This window comes from Saccopteryx leptura, chromosome 7 (genome assembly GCF_036850995.1).
Source record: "Saccopteryx leptura isolate mSacLep1 chromosome 7, mSacLep1_pri_phased_curated, whole genome shotgun sequence".
NCBI lineage: Eukaryota > Metazoa > Chordata > Mammalia > Chiroptera > Emballonuridae > Saccopteryx > Saccopteryx leptura.
The window spans coordinates 63,599,104-63,621,064 of NC_089509.1; the positions used below are offsets into that span (position 1 = coordinate 63,599,104).

General features: G+C 33.3%; 1 protein-coding gene across 1 annotated transcript in view; it reads left to right on the forward strand.

Annotated features, from left to right (window-relative positions):
• The window catches only part of AGPS (alkylglycerone phosphate synthase), a 139,966-nt gene that overhangs the window by 77,430 nt on the left and 40,575 nt on the right, over positions 1–21,961 (forward strand). The window contains exons 12-16 of the mRNA XM_066346540.1: positions 4,452–4,503; positions 8,695–8,771; positions 10,704–10,816; positions 14,542–14,611; positions 17,099–17,160. Of these exons, the coding sequence (XP_066202637.1) occupies positions 4,452–4,503; positions 8,695–8,771; positions 10,704–10,816; positions 14,542–14,611; positions 17,099–17,160 (374 nt within the window). The remainder of the gene's footprint in view (positions 1–4,451; positions 4,504–8,694; positions 8,772–10,703; positions 10,817–14,541; positions 14,612–17,098; positions 17,161–21,961) is intronic.

Consider the following 21,961-nt stretch of genomic DNA (forward strand, 5'->3'; position numbering starts at 1 on the left):
ACTGGCTTTTGATACAGAATGAGATTAGTAGACTATTTCTGAAATAGTCTTAAGATTCAGAAATTTGGGCTGTTCTAGAGTCTGCACAGAAAGTTTGTTTGATTCCTTTAATAAACAAATCTTTTCAATTCAAAGATGATTCATTTCTTAGCAACGATACCAGAGATACAGGACTGTCATTTAGTACTTGTACTTTATAGTTTATCCTTATGAAGTTAACAGTAGAAATCCTGCAAACATTTAAAATGTATTAAAAGACATCTTGAATAATATGTCTAATCTGAAGTTCGAGTTCTGGTTTTCTCTTCAGCAAGAAAGAGATACCACTTGGCACAAAAAAGGGTTGACTGAAAAATCTATTGCCTTTTAAGTTCAGAGAATTCTACTAAGTAAATAAGACTAATCAGAGTAGTTAATTTTTTTTAAAGAGTAGTTAATATTTTTTTAATTTTCAGGTTGCGTATTTAAGTAAATTCCTGTCTATATCATCATTAAAAGGAAGAAATTGCCAGCCAGCAATTTGACTTAGTCTTATACCTGTGCTTTGAGGCCAGTGCAGTTATTTGATTTTTTCCAGAATAAAACAAAGATACTGATATTTTTAGGTCCATCATGATCAGTTTCTCATGTTTCAGACTATTTACTCAGTTTAAATATACCTTATTTTTCTTCTTTTTCAAGTGAGAGTAGGGAAGACAGAGAGACAGACTCCTGTATGCACCCTGACCGGGCTCCAACTGGCAACCCCCATCTGGGGCCGATGCTCTGCTCATCTAGTGTCATGCTGGCAACTGAGGTTTTCAGTGCCTGAGGTGTAGGCTCCACTGAGCCACCCTCAGCACCTGGGGCCAGTGCACTTGAACCCATCGAACCATAGCTGCGGGAGGGGAGGGGGAAGGGGTGGGGAGGGGGAAGGGGTGGAGAAGCAGATAGTTACTTCTTCTGTGTGCCCTGACTGGGAGTTGAACCTGGGACATCCACATGCCAGTGTGATGCTCTACCACTGAGCCAACTGGCTGGTGCTTAAATATACTTTAGATACAAGTCAGGTGATATTAGAGATTCTAGTAAGGGCACATTTATCATAGTAGGAAAGAAACAAATTATTTCATTAACTTCAGTTCAAGGAAGCAGTTTTTGTTTGAGTGTTTCTTAAATTTCCTGAATGTATCATTAACACACCATTGAAATAAAAATATTTCCACTAAGGTTATTTCTGATCACCTACCACCAGGGGTCACTTTAACTCAAGGACCCTCTTCCCCCTTTCCTAATTTATGGAATACTCTTAAGTGCAGCATAATTGAATAGCATGGGAGTGAATTTAGAGCTCAGATTCTCAGAATTTGTGATGTCTCTAACTTTTAAAGGAAATATTTTGAGGTATTTTTAACCTACCTAAAAACTAATTTTCAAAGCAATTGAAACAGAACCTAATCTAACTGTAGATATAGTTATCCTGAATGTTGGTTTTTTTAAATTATAGAAACATTGTTTTGGTTACTTGATAGGAATTTCTATTTAATTAGCTCTCTAGTGACTTTTAATTTAAAATTCTAAGTACTTTTTCCAGCTCCATATTTTCAAATGATGTATAATTATACAAATTACCAATTTTCAGAGGCTCAAAAGCAATCTAGGTGCTGTTTTTTAATTTGAGTGCTTTACATGAGAGTGCATTTACTTGTGACACTAACTGAAAAACTATTTACTGACTTTTAAAAATAATGTGGCACTGTTAAAACATGAGATTAAATAAGTTTTTGGCTTGATTTTGATAATTTTTAGTCAATGTTGAAAATTTTAATATTTATTATCCAGAAACAAAAAAATATTTTAGATTTTTGTTCTTTTTTTGATAATATACTTCTATAACCATCTACTGTTCCTTAGTGTAAATAGAGATAGTAAATGACTGACTAGTTTATGTGACTCAGCTGTCAATTTAAAATCATGTTCAATATAATTGAATATCAGTTGATACATGTAACAAGTGACCTAAAGCTTTCTTACTTATTTTTTCAACTTTTTAATTTTTAAATTTATGCGTACAGAAATTTTGGAAGAATACTGCAGTGATCAGCTATATCCATCTTATATATTCAACAGTTAACTTTTTGCTCTGTTTTATGTTTATGTATGTTTTCTGGACTGTTTGAAATTAATTTGGAGACTTTATATGACACTTCACTTCTAAATTCTTCTCCTTAAAAAAAAGGTGTTCTTCAGGCCCTGGCCAGTTGGCTCAGTGGTAGAGTGTCGGCCTGGCATGTGGAAGTCTGGGTTCAATTCCCGGCCAGGGCACACAGGAGAAGCACCCATCTGCTTCTCCACCCCTCCCCCTTTCCTTTCCCTTTGTCTCTTTCCCCCTCCCCCAACCTCCCCATAGCCAGGGCTCCATTGGAGCAGAGTTGGCCCAGGCTCTGAGGACAGCTCCATGGCCTCCACCTCAGGCGCTAGAATGGCTCCAGGTGCAATGGAGCAACGCCCCAGGTGGGCAGAGCATCGCCCCCTAGTGGGCTTGCCAGGTAGATCCGTGTCAGGCACATGCAGGAGTCTGTGTCTCTGCCTCCCTGCTTCTCACTTCAGAAAAATACAAAAAAAAAAAAAAAAAAAAAAAAAAAAAAGGTGTTCTTCTTTATAAGTAAATGCAATGCTGCTATTATGTCTAAGAAAATCAGCTATAATTTCTTAATGTAATCTAATATTCATTCTATGATCAGTTTATTCTAGTTGTCCCTTACATATATTTTGTGGATGATGTTGTTCAACTAAGATGTTGCCAAGGCCTTCATATTGTATATTGTTTCAGAGATTAAATTCCACTAGAAATTTACTATACTAAATGTCATACACTTTCCCTGCACTTTCTGATGTTTTATGCCTGTGTTGGCTGTTTTCATTAATAATACCTGCTATATAGATACAAGTGAAGTAGAATCTTCGTGGCAGAAGAGATGGATTTTACAACTTGATTGGAATTTAAAAGGGTTTTGTTTTTGTTTATATTTTTGAATAGTGACAGGATTTTGAATTCTTTCTCGTATTTTACTGGTGTGCTTAAGCCAAAACATATAAATATGTATATTATGTGATACTCTGTTTTATGAGGAAAAGAAACTTGGTTTAATCAGCCTCAATGTGTTTTGTTAGAAGTTGATGTACCCATTTTAATAAAAACGTTTTAGGAAAATTTATTTTCCTTTGGTATTTTGGAAACTGGTAACATTTTTAGAAGCATTAACCCAACTACAAAGATACTTTTATACCAAGATTTGGCATTACTTAGGTAGTAGATTTTTTTAATTTTATTTTATAACTATATACTTTTAATAAGATCAGGAAATAGCAAATAAAATAATTATGTAATTTTTTGTCTTAAGGGTGACTTTAAAGCTCTGTGTGTGTGGGTGTGTCCGGCTGTGTAGTATTGAGATATTGCTCATCTAGAAGTCAGGATAGCTTGGTTCTAGTTCTCTCTTTACTACTTAGTAAGTCATCTGACCTCTGAGAAGTCTTTTCATCTCTCTGGTTCTGTGTCCTCACCTGTGTGGAAAACTGCTACCTTGCAGGGTTGTTTCTTGTATTAAGCAGATTGGAAACCATTGGGTTCTATAAATAGGTTATTGTCATTCTGTGTTTATAAACTTATTTAATATTGTTTTTTTAGATTTGGCAGTGACTGTTTAATATAGATTGAACTATCTCACCTTTAGTATCAAAGCTGAGTAAAAAAGTTCTATAGTACTCAGAAATATTTTGGGTGAAATAGAGTTTGTATAATGAAATATTTTTAAATTAAGTGTTTTTTTCAGTTAAAAAGCAAGTACTGTAATAGCAAAAATGTTAACACACATTTAAGGTATATATTAAGTTCGATTCCCATAAATCTCAATATTGTTTGGTACATATTTTATTGATAAATAGTAATACCTAGAAGATAAATGTTTTAAAAGTTTATGACTTATCAAGATTCTGTTGTCTGAAAGCAAGCTCTTGGTAGCAGGTTAAACCATGTTAAAAATTTGCATAGAAAATAAAAATTCTAGTTATGGCACAGCTCACTTTAATTCTGTGGAAAAATTGTAGCTAACTCAAACTGTGTTTGTATTGTAGTGTTTCACCATCACAAAATTACTGTGAATATCTGCTTTTCTTGTTTTTCTTTCATAGAGCCTTTTATTGTGTGCTGAAATAAACATGTCACTGGTGCAGTTTTGATACATAATCTTATGCTTCAGAGTTTTGTTGCTGTTTTTATACAAATAATCTTGAAAGATCTCAGAATTCTAGATACTATCTGATAGTTTTTCTATGGATTATAAGAAGTAATAAAAAGAAGGGGTAATTCCTAGACTTATCTATGAAGAAAGATGACATTTATATTTTGTCTGACTAGCTTCTTTACCTTACTTATTAAATTTGTATCACTTTTTTTCTTGTTAAAACAGAGATGTGCTCCTGCATCTATTCGCCTCATGGACAATGAGCAGTTTCAGTTTGGTAAGTAAAAAATGGTGATTTTGAAGTTGAAGTCTGCTCATTAAACCACAAAACTTTATAATATACCAGTTCTGTGCCAGAAAGACTACTGAGTGCAGAGCTAGAATGATGAACATCATAGTACCTATCCTTCAGGGAGCTTTCCATTGAATGAAGACAGATGGTTATATACATGAGTGAACGCAGGAGTGTTAGAGGTTCTGTGAGAGAAGACTACGCTGACCACCCAGTGGACAGTGAGGACTGGTTTTTCTTGAGGTTGTGATGGAGAGACAGGAAAGGCTTTTTTTTTTCCTAATTGAATTTATTAGGTTTACATTTGTTGACATAATTATACAGGTTTCAAGTGCCCAATTCTACAACACATCTTTGTAAACTGTATTTTGTGTTCACCTCCCCCAAGTCAAGTCTTTGTCTATCACCATTTATGCCTCCATACCCTCCTTTACCTCCCTAGAAGGATAATTCTTGAGCTAAATCTTAAAGAGTGAATAAGAATTTGTCTGAGATGGTCTATTCCTCTCTCCTACCAAATTTGTTCACTTATCAGGAAAATATGAACTTGTGAAACCTTAATGGCATCTTTTAGTTCTGTGTGATTCAAATAGAGGTTAGGGTGGGAGTTGTTACAAGAGAACGCTGGATGAGTGGACTAGGCTTGCAAGTAGATTTGGATTTTATCTTGTCAGTGAAGGGGTTTCTTTATAGAGGGAATAAAATAAACCAACTTTACATTTTAGAAAGCTCATTCTGATAGCATGCAGGATAGATTAAAATGGTACAAGCATGGAGGAGAAGTTGAAGTGGTTCAAGAGGCAAATCTGGGGGGCCTTGATCAAGGCAGCAGCAATGGAGATAGAAAGGGATAAAATTTTTCAAAGATCAGCTTGCCAACTAGATGTAGAAGGTTAATTAAAAGTTAGAGTTGAGGGCAACTCTGGGATTTCTGATTTGACTGGATTGGTAAAGTAACAGTCTAGGAGAGATGATGATTTTGGGGAAAAGACATTATAACGGGTTATATTTAAGGTGCCCTTGGAATATTCAGGTGGAGAATTTAGTAGCAATTAACTATTTCTTTTTCTCTCTATTTTGCTTGAAGTATTAAAATTTCTGACACAATTTCTCATCTTTTCAATTCTAATTTTATTGCTTCTATATATTTTTCATAAATTTTAATTTAATTTGGGTTTAAGTTTATAAATTTCAAAATTGTCCATGAAATTATGGGAATGACTGCTTAATAATAAATATAAAGGCTAAGGTAGGCTTTTGTTTGTTCTAAGAGTAGCTTAGATTTTAACTTAATTAAGTGGTTATTATATAAAAACCAAGGAAGTCAGGTATATAACATATCAAGAGTTAGTTTTAATTAGTCTTTTATATCCATCACAGTTTTATTTCTTTAAGGAAATCACTTTTAAAGTACTGTATTATACTGTACTACTGATAGGAGGTTAAGATAAATGTGTTCTATAAATAATGAAATAGTTAAATAAAATGAAAAGACGAAACATTGATATGAAATCTTTTCAGTATATTGAAATGATATATATTAGTGAGTATATTGAAATGATCTACAGATTTCTTCTGTAAATTAAAGTTTGTCATATTTATGGGATGTTTCCCATTCATTTTTATATCTCCTGAACCTGTCACGTAACAGGCAGTTATGTGTTGCCTGACTTAATCATCAAAATTAAAAAAAAGGATAAACAAATCTTGGGTAGCACATTGCTTAGTGTGAATATTAAGCACATTATCATTAGCACAATTTATCAAATATTTCCTCACAACAGTTCCTCAAAGTGGGTAATCCTGGTTTACAAACTACTCAAAGGTTTAAAATTTCAATCCAAGTCCACATGTCAGATGTGGTAGAGCTTGGTTTGAACTCAGATGTTGTTGATTTAGTTTCTAGGTTATTTCTTTGAAATTTGGATGTTTATTAAATTCTTTTAAATTATTTAATTAACACTATAACAACACAAAATTCACTAATCAAACTGTCCACCTAGTAAATTTAGAAACTAGTTACTTTGTTTACAGTACAAGATAAAACACAATAGCTGAAATATATTTAGAATATAATCAATTTGATAGGCAACATTAATTTGAAAATAAATAAAAGATAAAATACTCAGCCCTGGCCAGTTGGCTCAGTGGTAGAGTGTCAGCCGGTGTGTGGAAATCCCGGGTTTGATTCCTGGTCAGGGCACACAGGAGAAGTGCCCATCTGCTTCTCCACCCTTCCCCCTCTCTTTCCTCTCTCTCTCTCTTCCTCTCCTGCAGCCAAGGCTCCATTGGAGCAAAGTTGGCCTGGGCGCTGAGGATGGCTCAATTGCCTCTGCCTCAGGCGCTAGAATGGCTCTGGCTGTACCTGAGCAACACCCCAGGTGGACAGAGCATCGTCCCCTGGTGGGCATGCCTACTGGATCCCAGTCGGGTGCATGCGGGCGTCTGTCTGCCTCCCTGCTTCTAACTTCAGGGGGAAAAAAAGATAATGTGCTCAATTAATACTAATGCTCAAACCACTTAAAAATTAGTATCACTGCTAAAATAATGCACCTTAAAGTTATCACATCAACTCAGTATCAGGAATATATGTTACTACCTCTCACTAGTGTTAGCAGAAATTGTACAATGTAAAGATTAACATAAAACCCTTAAGGATTATTTCACATCAGAACAGTAACATTTGGAGTCCTCTTGTGTAAAGATTATAGAATAAAAAGACTTTTTTGAGGAACATATAATTTCAATTTTTTTTGCAAAAACACATTCACACTCACACATTTATCTTTATGTGTTTTCAATTGTTGTGAAAGTAGGATGAGTTCTGTTTGTGACAGAAAGTAAACACTTCGATGTTATGTTGTTTCTAACTTTATCCATGGTGGAACTGGTATCTATTAAAGCACTGGTCATGCCAGAGAAGCGTCTCTGACAGGTTACAATAAAAGAAAAATAAAATTCCCAGACAGACCTCTTTCTTATGATCTGGGAGCTCAGAAAGATTACTAGGTTGATCTCTAACATCCAATTTGCCCTTTATTTTTGTTGTGTTTTGTTTTGTTCAGTGATAGCTTCTGGTGAAGACTTAATGTTTTTTTATGTAATGCAGTTTCTTATTATGATCCGTGAGGATGTAATAAATATTATAGATTCAGACTCTCACTTTTTTAAAAATGGTGAATAGACAAAAAGACTGCAAGTAATAGTTTTTTTCCCCAGAAATTTTTTGTTTGTTTGTCAAAAAACTAATTTGCTGGTATGTACCTATTTTAAAGAAGTGACTCACACTTTAAGCACAAACAAAATCCCAAAACCTTAAAGTCTTTTTTAAAAAAATAAAAATTTTATTTAGAGATAATTTTAGATTTACTAGAGGCTTTAAAATTCTTTATAAAAATTTTATGTAAATGGTATGTCACTTTTTTCTGAATTGGTCTCATATCACTGAGGCCAGATGCATGACTCCTACATGTAAGTCATGAGAGTTAAGTTGCTGCTCTGAAAACAATGAGAAAACAGTAAAAGACTTTCCCTCAATTAAGCTCAATCTGCAGGCAAAGATGTTCATTTAACAGACTCTGAGGCCCCATTTATGTTATTTTGGCAATTTTAACTCTCCGGGTGTGATTAAGGAAGCAATGACTAGTTTTATGCCAAGAATTCTGGATGAATTAAGAATTAATTAAGAAACAACCTTAAATGTGGTATTGACTCCATATTTGGTTATAGTTCAGAATGGTTTCTGCATAATTAAAAAAATAAAAGTAAAATCAGTCACCTTTGGGTGGTCTTAATGAAATAAAAATTAATGAAGTGATTTTGCTATATATAAAGTATACTATTGAAGATAAACTATGTGTAGTATTAATTACATATAGTAATTTGAGTTAAAAAAATACAAACAAGAAGGATTTTTGTAAACAAGTTATTTGTGACTTTTGAAAGAAGATAAAGATAAAAGATGTAGATTTTAATATCAATATGCCATGTATTAACTGGTAGATTTGAAAATTTAGGGTTATGAAAACATTCACTTTTAGGATACTAAGTTAAAGTAGCCTCTTTTAAAATTTTTTACGTTATTTTTTTAATATATTTATTCTTTACGCTTTTTTATATTTTTAATTAATCTGGTAAACAATTAAATATTAATTTAAAATACTTCTGTTTGTTTAGGTCATGCTCTTAAACCTCAGGTTTCTTCTATTTTTACATCATTTTTGGATGGATTAAAAAAGTTTTATATTACAAAGGTAAGAATTTTTATAAAGATGCTGAAATTTTAAGTGCTTAAAAATTATTTGATTGTGTTGCTTGCCTTCTCCCCTCATACTTACCTGTTATAAGATGTTTTTCCATGTTGCAGTGTACATTTCATAATTATTTTCATGTTGGCATAAATATTTTATCAAAGTAAATCAGTGATTCAATTTTAGAAATTAAATTTTCGTTCAGGTTTGAAGTTTCTAAAGATAGCACTGCATTAAACAGTTTCATGCATATAATACTTTTTATAGTTTGAATTTTTTCCTTTATAGTAGATAGCTGATACCTAGAAGTGAAATAAGAATATGGGTTGTTTTTTTTTAAAACTATTGATTGCTGAATTGTTAATGTTTCTTGAAACTCCAGTGAGACTGATCATTTCACTGCATTTCCTAGATGTAATTAGTTGAATATGGTTATTTCTACAGGGGTGGCAGCTTCATATTTTTTTCTTGGTGCTTTGGTGTGTGCCCTTTGAGTAATGGAATTGTTAGGTGCCTTTGTCATAAATGTTGTAAGTAATTTTTCCAGTCAGTAAATCCCTTTTAAATAGGAGTGTTTTTTTGTTTTGTTTTGTTTTGTTTTGTTCAAAAGTTTCTAGTTTTTATATATTTTTATATTATTATTTAATTACTTCTAAGCTTTAAAAAACCTTTCTTCCTCCAGAACTGTGATTAGGACCATTTTCTTTTCTCTCACTATTTTATTAAATGGGAATTAAAAATTTTAAATCTTTATTACTATTTGAATTTTTTCATTTTTATGATATGAGATAAAGCTCTAAATTAATATTTGCCTTTTTCTCTCCCAGTTGCTAATTAGTTGTGATGGCACCACTAACTAATCCCTGCTTCTTTTAAATTGATTTGCCATGTCCAAGACATCTTATTACTTATGCAAGAAATAGAGCGCATTTTAGCTTATTAAATTCTTTTTTAATGAGCTTTTGTTTCTGAAAAGTAAATGGATTGAATTGTTGTTGGTCTAGTACTCCCTCTTGTTTTTGGAGTTTTCCTTGTTTTCACTGTCACCTACTTATTTATTAGCCTACATTTTAGAGACTCTTCACCACCTTATGAAGTCCAGTGAGATTTTTATTAGAATTAAGATAAACTAGGTTATTAATTTGGGTAAGAATTGACAGGTTTTATAATATTTAGTTTATGTATTCAGGAATATATGTCATATTTTTTAGACATGGTTTCCTAATGAAATTATATATTTTCTTTTAAAGTTATTCTTTTGTGTTTTGTATTTTAATTTTATGCATAAAGGCTCCTTTGAAAATATTTAACAAGAAGTTATTGTAGTGTGTGAGGATGCTATTGTTTTCTACTTTACCCCCTTGCATCCTTTATTATTTTCTATCATCTTGGTAGTTTTATTGGATTCTTTATTATATTTATAATTCTTATAAGTTTTTTATTGAATTTATATACCAATATGTCATTACAGTTGACACTGAGGTATACTTTCAAGTGTTTTTTTCATAGTTTTATTATATTTGTGATGGCCTGAATAGGAGCATTAACTGTTCTTTTTAAATATTCAAATTACTTATTGAATTTATTGGGGTGGCATGGGTTAATAAAATTATACAGGTTTTAAGTATACAATTCTACCATAAATCATCTATATATTGCATTGTGTGTTCACCACCCTAAGTCAGGTCTCCCTCCATCACCATCTATCCCCCTTCTCCTCTCCTCTACTTCCCCTCCCCCAAGAGATTAAACAAAGAAAAAAAAATTATAGACACAGATAGCACTGTGAGGATTACCGTTCTTTATGATTGCCGTTTGAAGTTCCAAATTTCTATTTTTAAAGAGTTGGTGTTTTTGAGCCGAGAGCAAAATGTATTTTGATGTACTATTTTGTAGGTTAAGATTTATCTATAATAATAATTTTTTTTTTTGTAGTTTAAAGGATTTGATCCAAATCAGCTAAGTGTTGCTACTTTACTGTTTGAAGGGGACCGTGAGAAGGTTCTTCAACACGAAAAACAAGTATATGACATTGCTGCAAAATTTGGGTATGACTTTCAATTCATAATGCCAAGAGAAAGTTAACCTAAAATTCTGATATCTCCAAGCAGTTGTTAAGGTTCCCTTTCTAGTATTAAATTGTGATAACATATGATAGTCAACTTAAAATGTTGTGTTGGTTTACTTTAAAAATATGTAGGAAGTTAGATTGGTATGTTCTTGTGAAATCATATATATGACTATATTAAATATTATATTTTTCCACTAATACTAATTTTATAACATTTGCTATTTATTGTGTTAGAGTGAAATAGGAAAAAATCATAGCCATGTTACTATTCAGTGGTAATAATATATGTAGAAAAAATGCTGTTAGTATGTTTTTAAAAGGAAATTGTGTTTAATCAAAAAGTATTTGATAAATTATCTATACTCCACCCCTTGTCACTTATTGTTTTGTGCTGCTATAAAGAAACAGAAAACATTTCACATCTATAACCAACTGAATAATGATTGGGTGGTTTCTGTCTGTCTGCTTGATGGATTATAAGATTGATCTATGGGAACTATAGTGAAAATGCCATTTATCAGAACTACATTTATTTTCCTTTCCTTTTTGAATACATAAACTAACAGTTTTCTGGATACTCTGTCTTCCTTTTTTTATTCCAGAGCCTAAATATATCATACACATTATACTTAATCTCAATTCTTTGTGAATATTTGTTTTTATTCCTGGTATATTTAATTTTTTGATATTTATCAGTACCATTTTGTCATTTTATTTAATTTGAGCCACCAACTGTCATGAACCGTCTTTTCATGTAATGCCAGTTTTGTTTTTCTCATTTAACAGCAGCCATTTACAATTTGCAAATTAATTCAGCTAATGTATTTTATTTTAATTTGGGCATTATTAATCTATTCTTTATTTTCTGGGGTGGTTTTTAATTCTCTGTTCCTCTCACCTCATTAGCTTTAAATTATTTTTAATGCTGTATTCCCAACATTTTATCATAGCTTTTTTCTCCTCACCTTCTAGCCCCACCAAATACCTTTGAACACATATAATCCAACAGAACATAAGAACCATATGTTGAATAATCATACATTGGTTGTTTATCTCTGTCAGCTAGTATTGTACTTTAACTTCTGAGAGCAAAGCAGAATAAACATTACCTGTCAGCAATCAAGACAAATGTATTCACATTTTACCATAGAACTTGAGGTAATATGTTATCATTATTTTTAAAGTGTGCGCTTAAGTTGTTCAATGTAATTCAACATGAGAGTGATTAGGTTCACCAGCTGGCTCTTTTATGTAAAAGGATTGTCTCTCATTCCTCTTTCATTAGTCTTCTCAGTCCTTCTTCATGAATAGCTTTAAATTTGTTGAAGAACCTTGTTAATTGATGTCTGAACTTTGTGGTATGGAGCAGGAAGTAGGGAGTGGAGGCTGCTACTTGAACATAAAGCAGTTTGACTCCTATTTTTTGAGTGGCTGCAAAAGTGACAAGTGGGAGACGTTTAGTTTGTAAGCCCTACTATTATTTACATATTGTAACTTAAGGCAGTTCTGGCTAGAAGATAGATAGTTCTGAAAGCTAAAAAAAGAGAAGTTCCAAAAGGCTTAATTTGCACAGAAATGTGTGATTCAGAAGAGCAAGCCCAGAATGACTTTTCTCCTCTGGGGTTTATGATATAGAATGAACATCTGATTTCTTTCTGCTTTAGATAGGAAAATGCGTATTTCTGTGTGGGTTGCCACACTGGTTTCCTAAGTGTACTGAACTCGCCCCACCAGGTATTAGAAGAGAGTCTAAAGAAAAATGGCTTGATCTGGAACTGCAGATGAGGACTTTTCCTCATCCTGAAGAGAGACAGCTCTACTAAGTGTTAGTTCTCACAAATGCATACTTAGTATGCCTTCTCAAAAATTCCAGCACAGGTCTTCTGCATCCTTTTGTAGTCTCCACTCTTTTCTTTCCTTTCACCCCTAGGCCCAGGGTGAACTGTTTCTGTTTCCTAGATCAGTTGTGTTTTTCTCTCTTGGACTCAATATCTGACTGTTTCATATCTACCTGAGGTATGGGCTCAGCTATTTTCTTCCAGTCGCTTCTACAGCAGTTTTCTGACTAGTTTCCTTTTTGCTTGGGAACTTTATTTGACTGCTTACCCCAACCTCACATTCATATAAACCCAATCCAGAATTTTCTTCTTTTTCTTACTTTCCACTCTTAGCTGTCTGACCTAAGTTCTGTCTTCCTTACTCATCAGCATTCTGGTAATACAAACAGCCTCCTTCATTTTATTATACTCTGTCCCCAGTAGTTCTAGACTAGAGATGCTCCTGTCAATCTTTGCCGCTCCTCTGGAAGGCAGTAATTCAAGTGCACCTAGCTATAATACTAAGTCAGCAAATCTGATTTAGCCCACATATCCTAGCCTAAAAATGCCTTACATTATTTGGATAGAACAAGGGTACATATACATTGTATTACCACCAAATCCAAGCATAACTTCGTGGGGGTTTTAGGAAGGATTTAACTAAAAGGTGTTCATTGGAGCCATAAAGAGGATTGATGTTTCTAGAAAGCCCTTAAATCACCGAGTCTCAAGACCCTGTAGAACACCATGGGTAAGGGCTCAGCATCCTGAGAACAAGGAGGTACAGTTAAAGTATTGAGAATAAAGACATAACAGTTCATTATTAATCATAACCCAAGAAAATCACAAGGAAAGATATTTTTCTTTTTATCTGGTTTTTAGAGGAATTTTTAATGGATACTTTGAGAGTTTGCAGTAAGTTTTATGTAGTTGACTAAGAATAGTTAAAATTTAATTTCTGTCTGATGATGGAAAAAAGCAAAATTAAAGTTTTTACATAAGGTAGTGGAGATCAATAATCATTCATAGTCTTAAAAGAAGAATGACTTTGACCTGGTTGGATAGCTGCATTGGTTGCAGCATTGTTCTGAAGAGCAGAGTTTGCTGGTTCAATTCCCAGTTCGGGCACATACAGGAACAATTGATATTCCTGTCTCTCTCTCCCTCTCTCCTTCCTCTCTCTCTAAAATAATAAAATAACATTAAAATTTTTTTAAAGATAAAATAAGAATGACTTTCACAAACTAGAACACTTAGACTGAATTATATGTTATATAGATTAATTCTAACTAGATCAACAAATACAGTTTATGTGGATAGAACTTTCAAATTCAAATGGACAGTTCATGTGTTCATAGTAATAAGACCTTACCTTTTAGACTTACACTCGTCGATATGTTGTTTCATAAACCTTAGTATTTCTGTGTATGTTTTATCCCATTTAACTTACAAGTTTCATAAAATAAATACCATGTCTGATTCTCCAAATACTGTGTACTCAGGTATTCAAGAAATGTCTGGGTATTTGGAAGATGCTAGTCAGTCATTGCACATCTTTATATATAAATATAATATAATAGTACATGAATAAGAATATAACAATAAAATAAGATTTTTTTCTTATGCTTGTGAAAATTATTTGTTTCTCATGACTAATTTTCTTTTTTGACAGTATGGGTAGAAGTAGTTGAATTCATGAGTCAGTTTTATTAGTGTGGTTATTCTCTTGATGGCCCTTTGATATATTTTTGATGAGAGTAAATCATAAAAATGAGATGCAGTGTAATATGTTAATCTGTTAAGCATTTATTTTGTCATTCAGTTTGGTTAGTTTTATATGTTTTAATAGTTCATTTGGAATTCATTAACAGTTCTTTAATTACAGTGGATTGGCAGCTGGAGAAGATAATGGACAGAGAGGTTATTTGCTGACTTATGTCATTGCGTACATTCGAGTAAGTTATTTCGTATTTTCTTTGTCAATTTATGTTGCAAACAATACTTTTTCTTACTTTGAGTGAATTAAAATATTGTAATTAAGTATATGATTTTACAGGAAGAAAGGATTAGCTACAAATGCACCCCAGGTTCTCTCATAGTAAACATTTTAATGTACCCCTGGGTAAGATCTACAGTTTAGATTGCAGTGATGTGAAGCACATAGTCAGTCCTTCCTGCTGCCCCTCCCCCACCTCGCCACACTGTGAAGGAAAAGTACATTAATGCCTGTATGCTGGGTTAGAAATTGTGGTTTACAGATTTATAGATCATGAAAGGTAATAGATGATTTTAGGTCTTATAAATAATTTTAATTATTAATTAAACTTTCTACATATGCTTTTGAGGAATTAAAAGATTTTTAATAGGTCTTTCTATTCTTTAGAAGAATGGACCCTTTCTCTGTCTGAAAGTTGAGCATGCTGTTTCCAAACATTGGTTAGAATCAAGTTGTTTATTTAGCAACATTCCTCTGTTGATCCATAATCTGTTTCAAAGTTATATAAATCTTTAACTGTCTTTAAAAGTTGATATTTATCTTGATTCCAAGTAGTTATTGTTGCATTGGCGATGATTACTATATAGAATTAAAGAAATAATTTGTGTATATTTGAGTTTTAGAGCTTTTCTAATTCTGGATTTTCTGTTTGTGAAAAACTTTATTAGTCATGTTAACCTCAGCAGTCTTCTTATACTTACTGATATGAAAGTGTTCTTTTGAAAGTTTACTCATTTTTTTTACATTTTTGTTTTGTTTTTCTATTTTGGCTATAACAAACTCAAGTATTTAAATTATTTTCTGGTATTGCTAGGTTATTTTTTTTTTAAATATTAGTTACATAATTTGAAAGGTCTTTTAAAATGTCATTTCTCAGCTATCTTATTGAGAATATGGCTTCCCTAAATACTGAATTATATAAACTTACATAACATTTGTTTTTACTTCTCTAAGAAAGCTCGAATTGTTTTCTCATTTTGATGGGGTATGGGGGGCACAGTGCAGTGTGTAGATGATGTTATAGTGAGTGGAACACTTGAAACCTTGTCAGCATAGTAAGTTAAAAAATAAATTTAGAAAATAATTTAAAAAATAATTTAATTCTAGGTAAAATTTCAGATTGCAGTGAATTTGAAATATGTTGGTCATCTTAAAATTTCCCCCCTCTGCCTCCCTCCATCATTCTGATAACACAAAGTACATTTCTTGCCTGTATAGTGTGTTAGTGATTGTGATTAACAATTAACAGACCATGAAAGATACAGATGATTTTAGGTATTATAAATAATTTTTCCTCCATAGACTGTCACTACCTCGAGTTCTCCCATAATAAGCATTATAGGTATACATAAATTTTGTTTATTAGGCATTTTCTCTGAGAATATTGACTATTTTCTCCTAATACTAAATTCATAATTCTCTAAAGTGAAATATAACTGTAATAAGTATAGCATAGACACAGTTTGAAGTAAGTTTCTTAATTATTAAAATTCCAGTTAATGTTAAAACTTAAAAAACAAGTGAGAGATTTGGGACAGGGGAGGAATGGAGAATGTTTTATCTTGATTTTTATTTTCCCAGTGCTTAATACTGTAGTCACCAAATATATGTTTACTGAATAAATGAGTGCATTAAAAAAAACATACATTTTAGATCAGTAATTTCATGATATTTTTCCTGCCAACCAGTAGTAGAGTTGAAGTGGTTCATTTTACTAGAAGTGAAAACATAACATGTATTGATTTTTCTACTTTATAAAGTTTTCCTTCATATTTTTATTTTCCTTTGGTGAATTACTGTTTTCAGTTTTGACACTACAGTATTGTACTTTGGGTAAAGAAATTAGTATTATAAGCTACTTATTATATAAACATTTTATCTTCTGTGGTATAAAACATATATATTCCTAGTAGAGGTTCTGTCTATTCAGTCACTACAGAGGAAGGACTATATTTTCTAATTTGTTTTTTAAGAAAAGTTGTTTTTAAGAAAAGGCAACAGCTTCTTCTTTTTCTAGTCCCCCCGCCCCCACTTTCCTGCTGCCCTGCTCCTTCTGATGGCCACTTTTTGGTTAATTTGCTGATTAGGCCACTAAAAATCTATTCTGCTAGTATTCTCTACATGCACATAGACAGTTCCTGAATGTAGACTCCATTCATTAGAGAAATATTTGAGTTCCTATCATGTGTCAGGCATATGCCTGGTGCCAAAATTACAGAGAAGAACAAGACAAAATTCTGATCCTCCTAAAGGTTATAGCTCCCTCTTGAGGCCACTGTCCAGTGTTCTTATGAGATGGATAGTAAAGAGCCATGGAGATTAAGGTAGAAACATGTAATACCAATAATTGCATGAAATACTAATGATGAACATGTAATTTGAACAATATTATTAATTCTTCTGCATCTGTTATAATTTATTGATCTTTGTGTATGTGTCTTAACAGGACTTGGGTTTGGAATACTATGTATTAGCAGAATCTTTTGAGACTTCTGCTCCTTGGGACAGGTAAAATGAAATAAAATGCCTGCTATTAAAATATGTTCTTCTAGTTGTTTAATGTGTCTTTGTGTGTGAATATATAAACTTAAAATTTTAGAAAGAAACATTGAAACATCATAGTCACCTTTATTTAAATTAATATCTCCATCAGACTATCATATTTATAAGCCATTTTTTGTTTTGCGGCAGATTTGTTTATGTCAATAGAAAGAAGCTATTATTGGAGTGTATATTTAAAAAACTTACTGAACACTAAATATCACTGTATGGTTTTACTTAACTCTGATTTAAATTCTAAGTTATTTATATTAATATACCGGTTAAATTTTTTGTGATATATCATTTAGCTTTTGCTATTTGTATGCATGCTGTTAAGCAAGATCATAACTTGAATTTAAGTGATTTCTAAAATCCAATTTAAGAAATTATGTACTATTTTTAAATTACATACACATACAGATATTGGTTAGGGAATTAATAATAAAAACTGATTATAAAATGTGAAGTGGTTTTATTAAAAGTGGACTTTTAAGTTAACTCAATCAGTAATAAATTTTACTTTTTTTTATTAAATTATTTTAAATCTAAAATAAAGTAGGATATAACAAATCCCCATGAATCCATCTTTTGGGTATTACATATCTCAACATTTTTTGTTCTGTCTTAACCTCTATTTTTTCCTTCCCAGAAAACCATTTACTTTTCTACATTCAGTCTTCATCTACTATGCATTATGACTTTGGGTACATTGATCCTCATATTCCAGGCATTTTAAGATAGCCACATTTTGTAGTATGGATCTGTAATTCACAGTTTTTTATGCTAAATTTAATTTAATTTTTTTTTTCAGAGACAGAGAGAGGGATAGATAAGGACAGACAGACAGGAATGGAGAGAGATGGGAAGCATCAATCATTAGTTTTTCATTGTGACACCTTAGTTCATTGATTGCTTTCTCATATGTGCCTTGACCATGGGGCTACAGCAGACCAAGTAACCCCTTGCTCAAGCCAGCAACCTTGGGTCCAAGCTGGTGAGCTTTTTTTTTTTTTTTTTTCCTCAAGCCAGATGAGCCTGTGTTCAAGCTGGTGACCTCAGGGTCTCGAACCTGAGTCCTCCGCATCCCAGTCCGGTGCTCTATCTACTGCACCACCACCTGGTCAGGCAGATTTAATTTTAAGGGGAATAAAAATTTTAAGTAAAAAGAATTAATCAACTCATTGACATCTAACACTTTGAACAACAGATATAACTTGGCAGCTATTCATAGTTGTCTCGAATGCCATTTTAGTCTTTAACCCTCCCTGCAGAGGAAGTAGGTTTGTGTAGTGTATTTACTTGTCATCAATTATTAGTAACTGATGGTTGTCATTCTTTTTATTCTTCTAACTGTGGAAGCTAATCATGCACTATCTTTTTTTTCTTTATTCTTTCTTTTTCATATATTTACATATTTACTTAATTGACTTACTGGCAGTATCTGTTTTATATTGACTATATATTTGGTTTGCTTTCATATAAAACAACTTCTTCAGCTGAAGTTTTAATAAAAAATGTTAAGGGAAAGCAGCTACATTTCTGACATGAAATTTTATTATCCATATAGAAATATATATATATTTTTTCCTATCTTTAGCTGGAAGAGACCATGTTTAGCAGCAACCCCTGGAATCAGGGTCTTCAACCCTCACTCATTATTATGTTGTTTGGCCTTTTATGCATAGGTCTCCTAAGGGATTATTGGTCTTACTAGATTTTGTACTTTCCTCAGTAGCCCTAGCACAACAGCTACACCTGTAGGTGCTCAGTAAATATTCTGCATAGAGTTCTATGGAGGTACTCTGGCATGGTGTAAAAATGCAGCCTATAAAAGTAGCTATCTAAGAAGTCCAAATGGAGATTTAAAGATTTTGAATATACTAGCATGAGATGATGATTAAAACCAAGGGAGCAGATACAAACACTTATAGATAGTATGGATGAATAAAAATAAAAGGCCTAAGAAAGAAGTCCAGGGAACCTCAACATTTAAGGGATAGTCATACAAACAAGAGCAAAGATTGATGGATAATATAGAGTATTTGGAGGGAAACCAGTAATGTGAGAGAAGCCTAGAGAAATTTTTTCAAGAAGGAAATGGTCAATAGTATTAAATTTGCCAGTAGATGAGGTAAAAATTTTAAAGTATACACATTTGTTTAGCTCTGTATGATTGGTCCAAATGGATTGTATCGATCTGTGCACAAGTTTTGTGAGAGAATACTTTCAGAACTTCCTACAGATTACTTCTAGAAGGTATTCCATTAATGGTTATAACCATTCAGTTTTGTTCTTTGTCCCATCTCATCATTGCTATTATTATTATTATTATTATTATTATGTACCACTTAAATTTCATTTTTAGAGTCACGGTAAAGAACTTCTATATATTTACAATATTTACTAACCCCTGTAGATATTAAAGCTTAGTAGGTTTCATTTATGTTTAAAGTATTTGTTTTATAAGTTAGATTTTCAACATAAAAGCACATTATATTTCTATCTAAATGCTTTACCAGAGATGTTTTAAAAATATGCGTTCTTACCATTTCATAAATGAGGTTAGATAATGTAGATGTGTCTTCTTGCAACTCTCATAGAATAAAGCAGACTTTAACTTAAGAGCACTGTTTTATAAGTTCAAATTTATAAAACTTTCAGGTATTGTATTTATTAAAATATTTGACTTGCTAATAAAACAAATTCTTTTTCATATTTATATTTTAATCATATATTCTTTGTTCTTACTGGGAATGTAGATAACTTTAGTGTTTTATAAAGCATAATCCATTTAATATTTTTTATTACATTGATTCTTACACAGTCAAATCAGTCTTAAAACTAGAGATATATCAGCCTTTTAAGTTTTATTGTTATCTTTTCTGTTCTCATGATTTTAACCAGACCAAGGTTTAAAACACAGAATCAGTGTCAGTTCATAGCCAGGATATTTATTGGAGAATAAAATGGCTTTTATATATCATAAGTGTTTTATTTTCCATATGAAACAAAATACATATGTGTAGTTATAATAATATGTTTCAGCTCACATTAAAACACAGATTAAGTCTTACCAGTGGTACAGTGGATAGAGCTTCAGCCTGGGACACTGAGGTGCCTGGTTCAACACTTCGAGGTCGCCGGCTTGAGTGCAGGGTCAATGGCTTTAGCATAGGATCGTTGACATGATCCCAAGGTCACTTTCTTAAGACCAAAGGTTGCTGGCTTGAGTGCAAAATCACTGACTTGAGCAAGGTGTCACTGGCTCAGCTTGAGTCCCCTGGTGAAGACACATATGAGAAGCAGTCAGTGAACAACTAAAGTGAAGCAACTATGAGTCAATGCTTTTCTCTCTTCCCTCTCACTCCCTTCTTTCTTTCTCTCCCCAAAATAAATAAAAAATATAAAAAGGTTATAGCAATACTTTCCATACAGAGTGTCCTTGGGTTACAACACAGTTTCGTTCCTATGATAGTGACGTAACCCAGATTGTCGTGTAAGTCAAAACACACCCTAGCCTAAGTCACTTACCAATCCTAACACAGTTGTAAAATCATCACAACTAAGCCCCAGAAAAAGGAAAAGGGTTTAAATATACTGTTCTGTACATTACAGTGTAGTAATAGTGAAAATTACAAAAAATGAGTGTAAAGAATATCCTTACCTTTATTCCTGTGGCTGGTTTGCACACTGGAAGGGCATTGCAAGGTGGGAGAGAGTGACTTATTGGGAGGAGGAAGCTGGAGAGGCAGGAGAACCTGCAGAAGGTGCAGGAGATACTGGGTCAGGTGAATCAGGATTGGAACATTCAGGAGACACTAGAGATGATTCTACCTGTGCTACAACTGTTTCATCTTGAGAAGCAGCTGATTGAGAGGGTACTGGATCAGTTGCAGGCCTCTCTACCTTCTTAAAGAATTGTTCCAGGCCCTGGCCAGTTGGCTCAGTGGTGGAGTGTCGGCCTGGCGTGCGGGGGACCCGGGTTTGATTACCGGCCAGGGCTCACAGGAGAGGTGCCCATTTGCTTCTCCACCCCGCCCCCTCCTTCCTCTCTGTCTCTCTCTTCCCCTCCCACAGCCGAGGCTCCATTGGAGCAAGGATGGCCCGGGCGCTGGGGATGGCTCCTTGGCCTCTGCCCCAGGCCCTAGAGTAGCTCTGGTCGCGGCAGAGCGACGCCCCGGAGGGGCAGAGCATCGCCCCCTGGTGGGCGTGCCGGGTGGATCCCGGTCGGGCGCATGCGGGAGTCTGTCTGACTGTCTCTCCCGGTTTCTAGCTTTGGAAAAATACAAAAAAAAAAAAAAAAAGATTACATATTTTAGTATCCAAAAGAACCAACCTCCTGCATCTCCCTCTTGCTGTGACCCACACAGAATAAGTACTGGTAAGCATCCCCACCCCAAACAGCTCTGGTGACAGACTAAGAAAAGACTTATAAAGAGATTTCTCATAAGAACAAAATCATGAAACTTACATGTGCTGAAAAAGCTGGAAGTGAACAGTTCACAAGTAAGATGGGTCAAGTAAGCATTATTTTCATTTTTACTATTTGTCTCATTTTATACAAAAAAAAATACAAAAATACAAAAAAAAGAAAAGTTCCAGGCTAGTCTGGAAGGTTGGTGACTTCTCTTCCAAAATCTGCCTATTATAGCATTGAAAGGCATCCATAATGTCCGAAACACTCATGTCTCAATTTTTGTTTTCTTTTCGATTTGCGAGGCAGGGAGGCAGAGACAGACTCCTGCATGGGCCCTGACCAGGATCCACC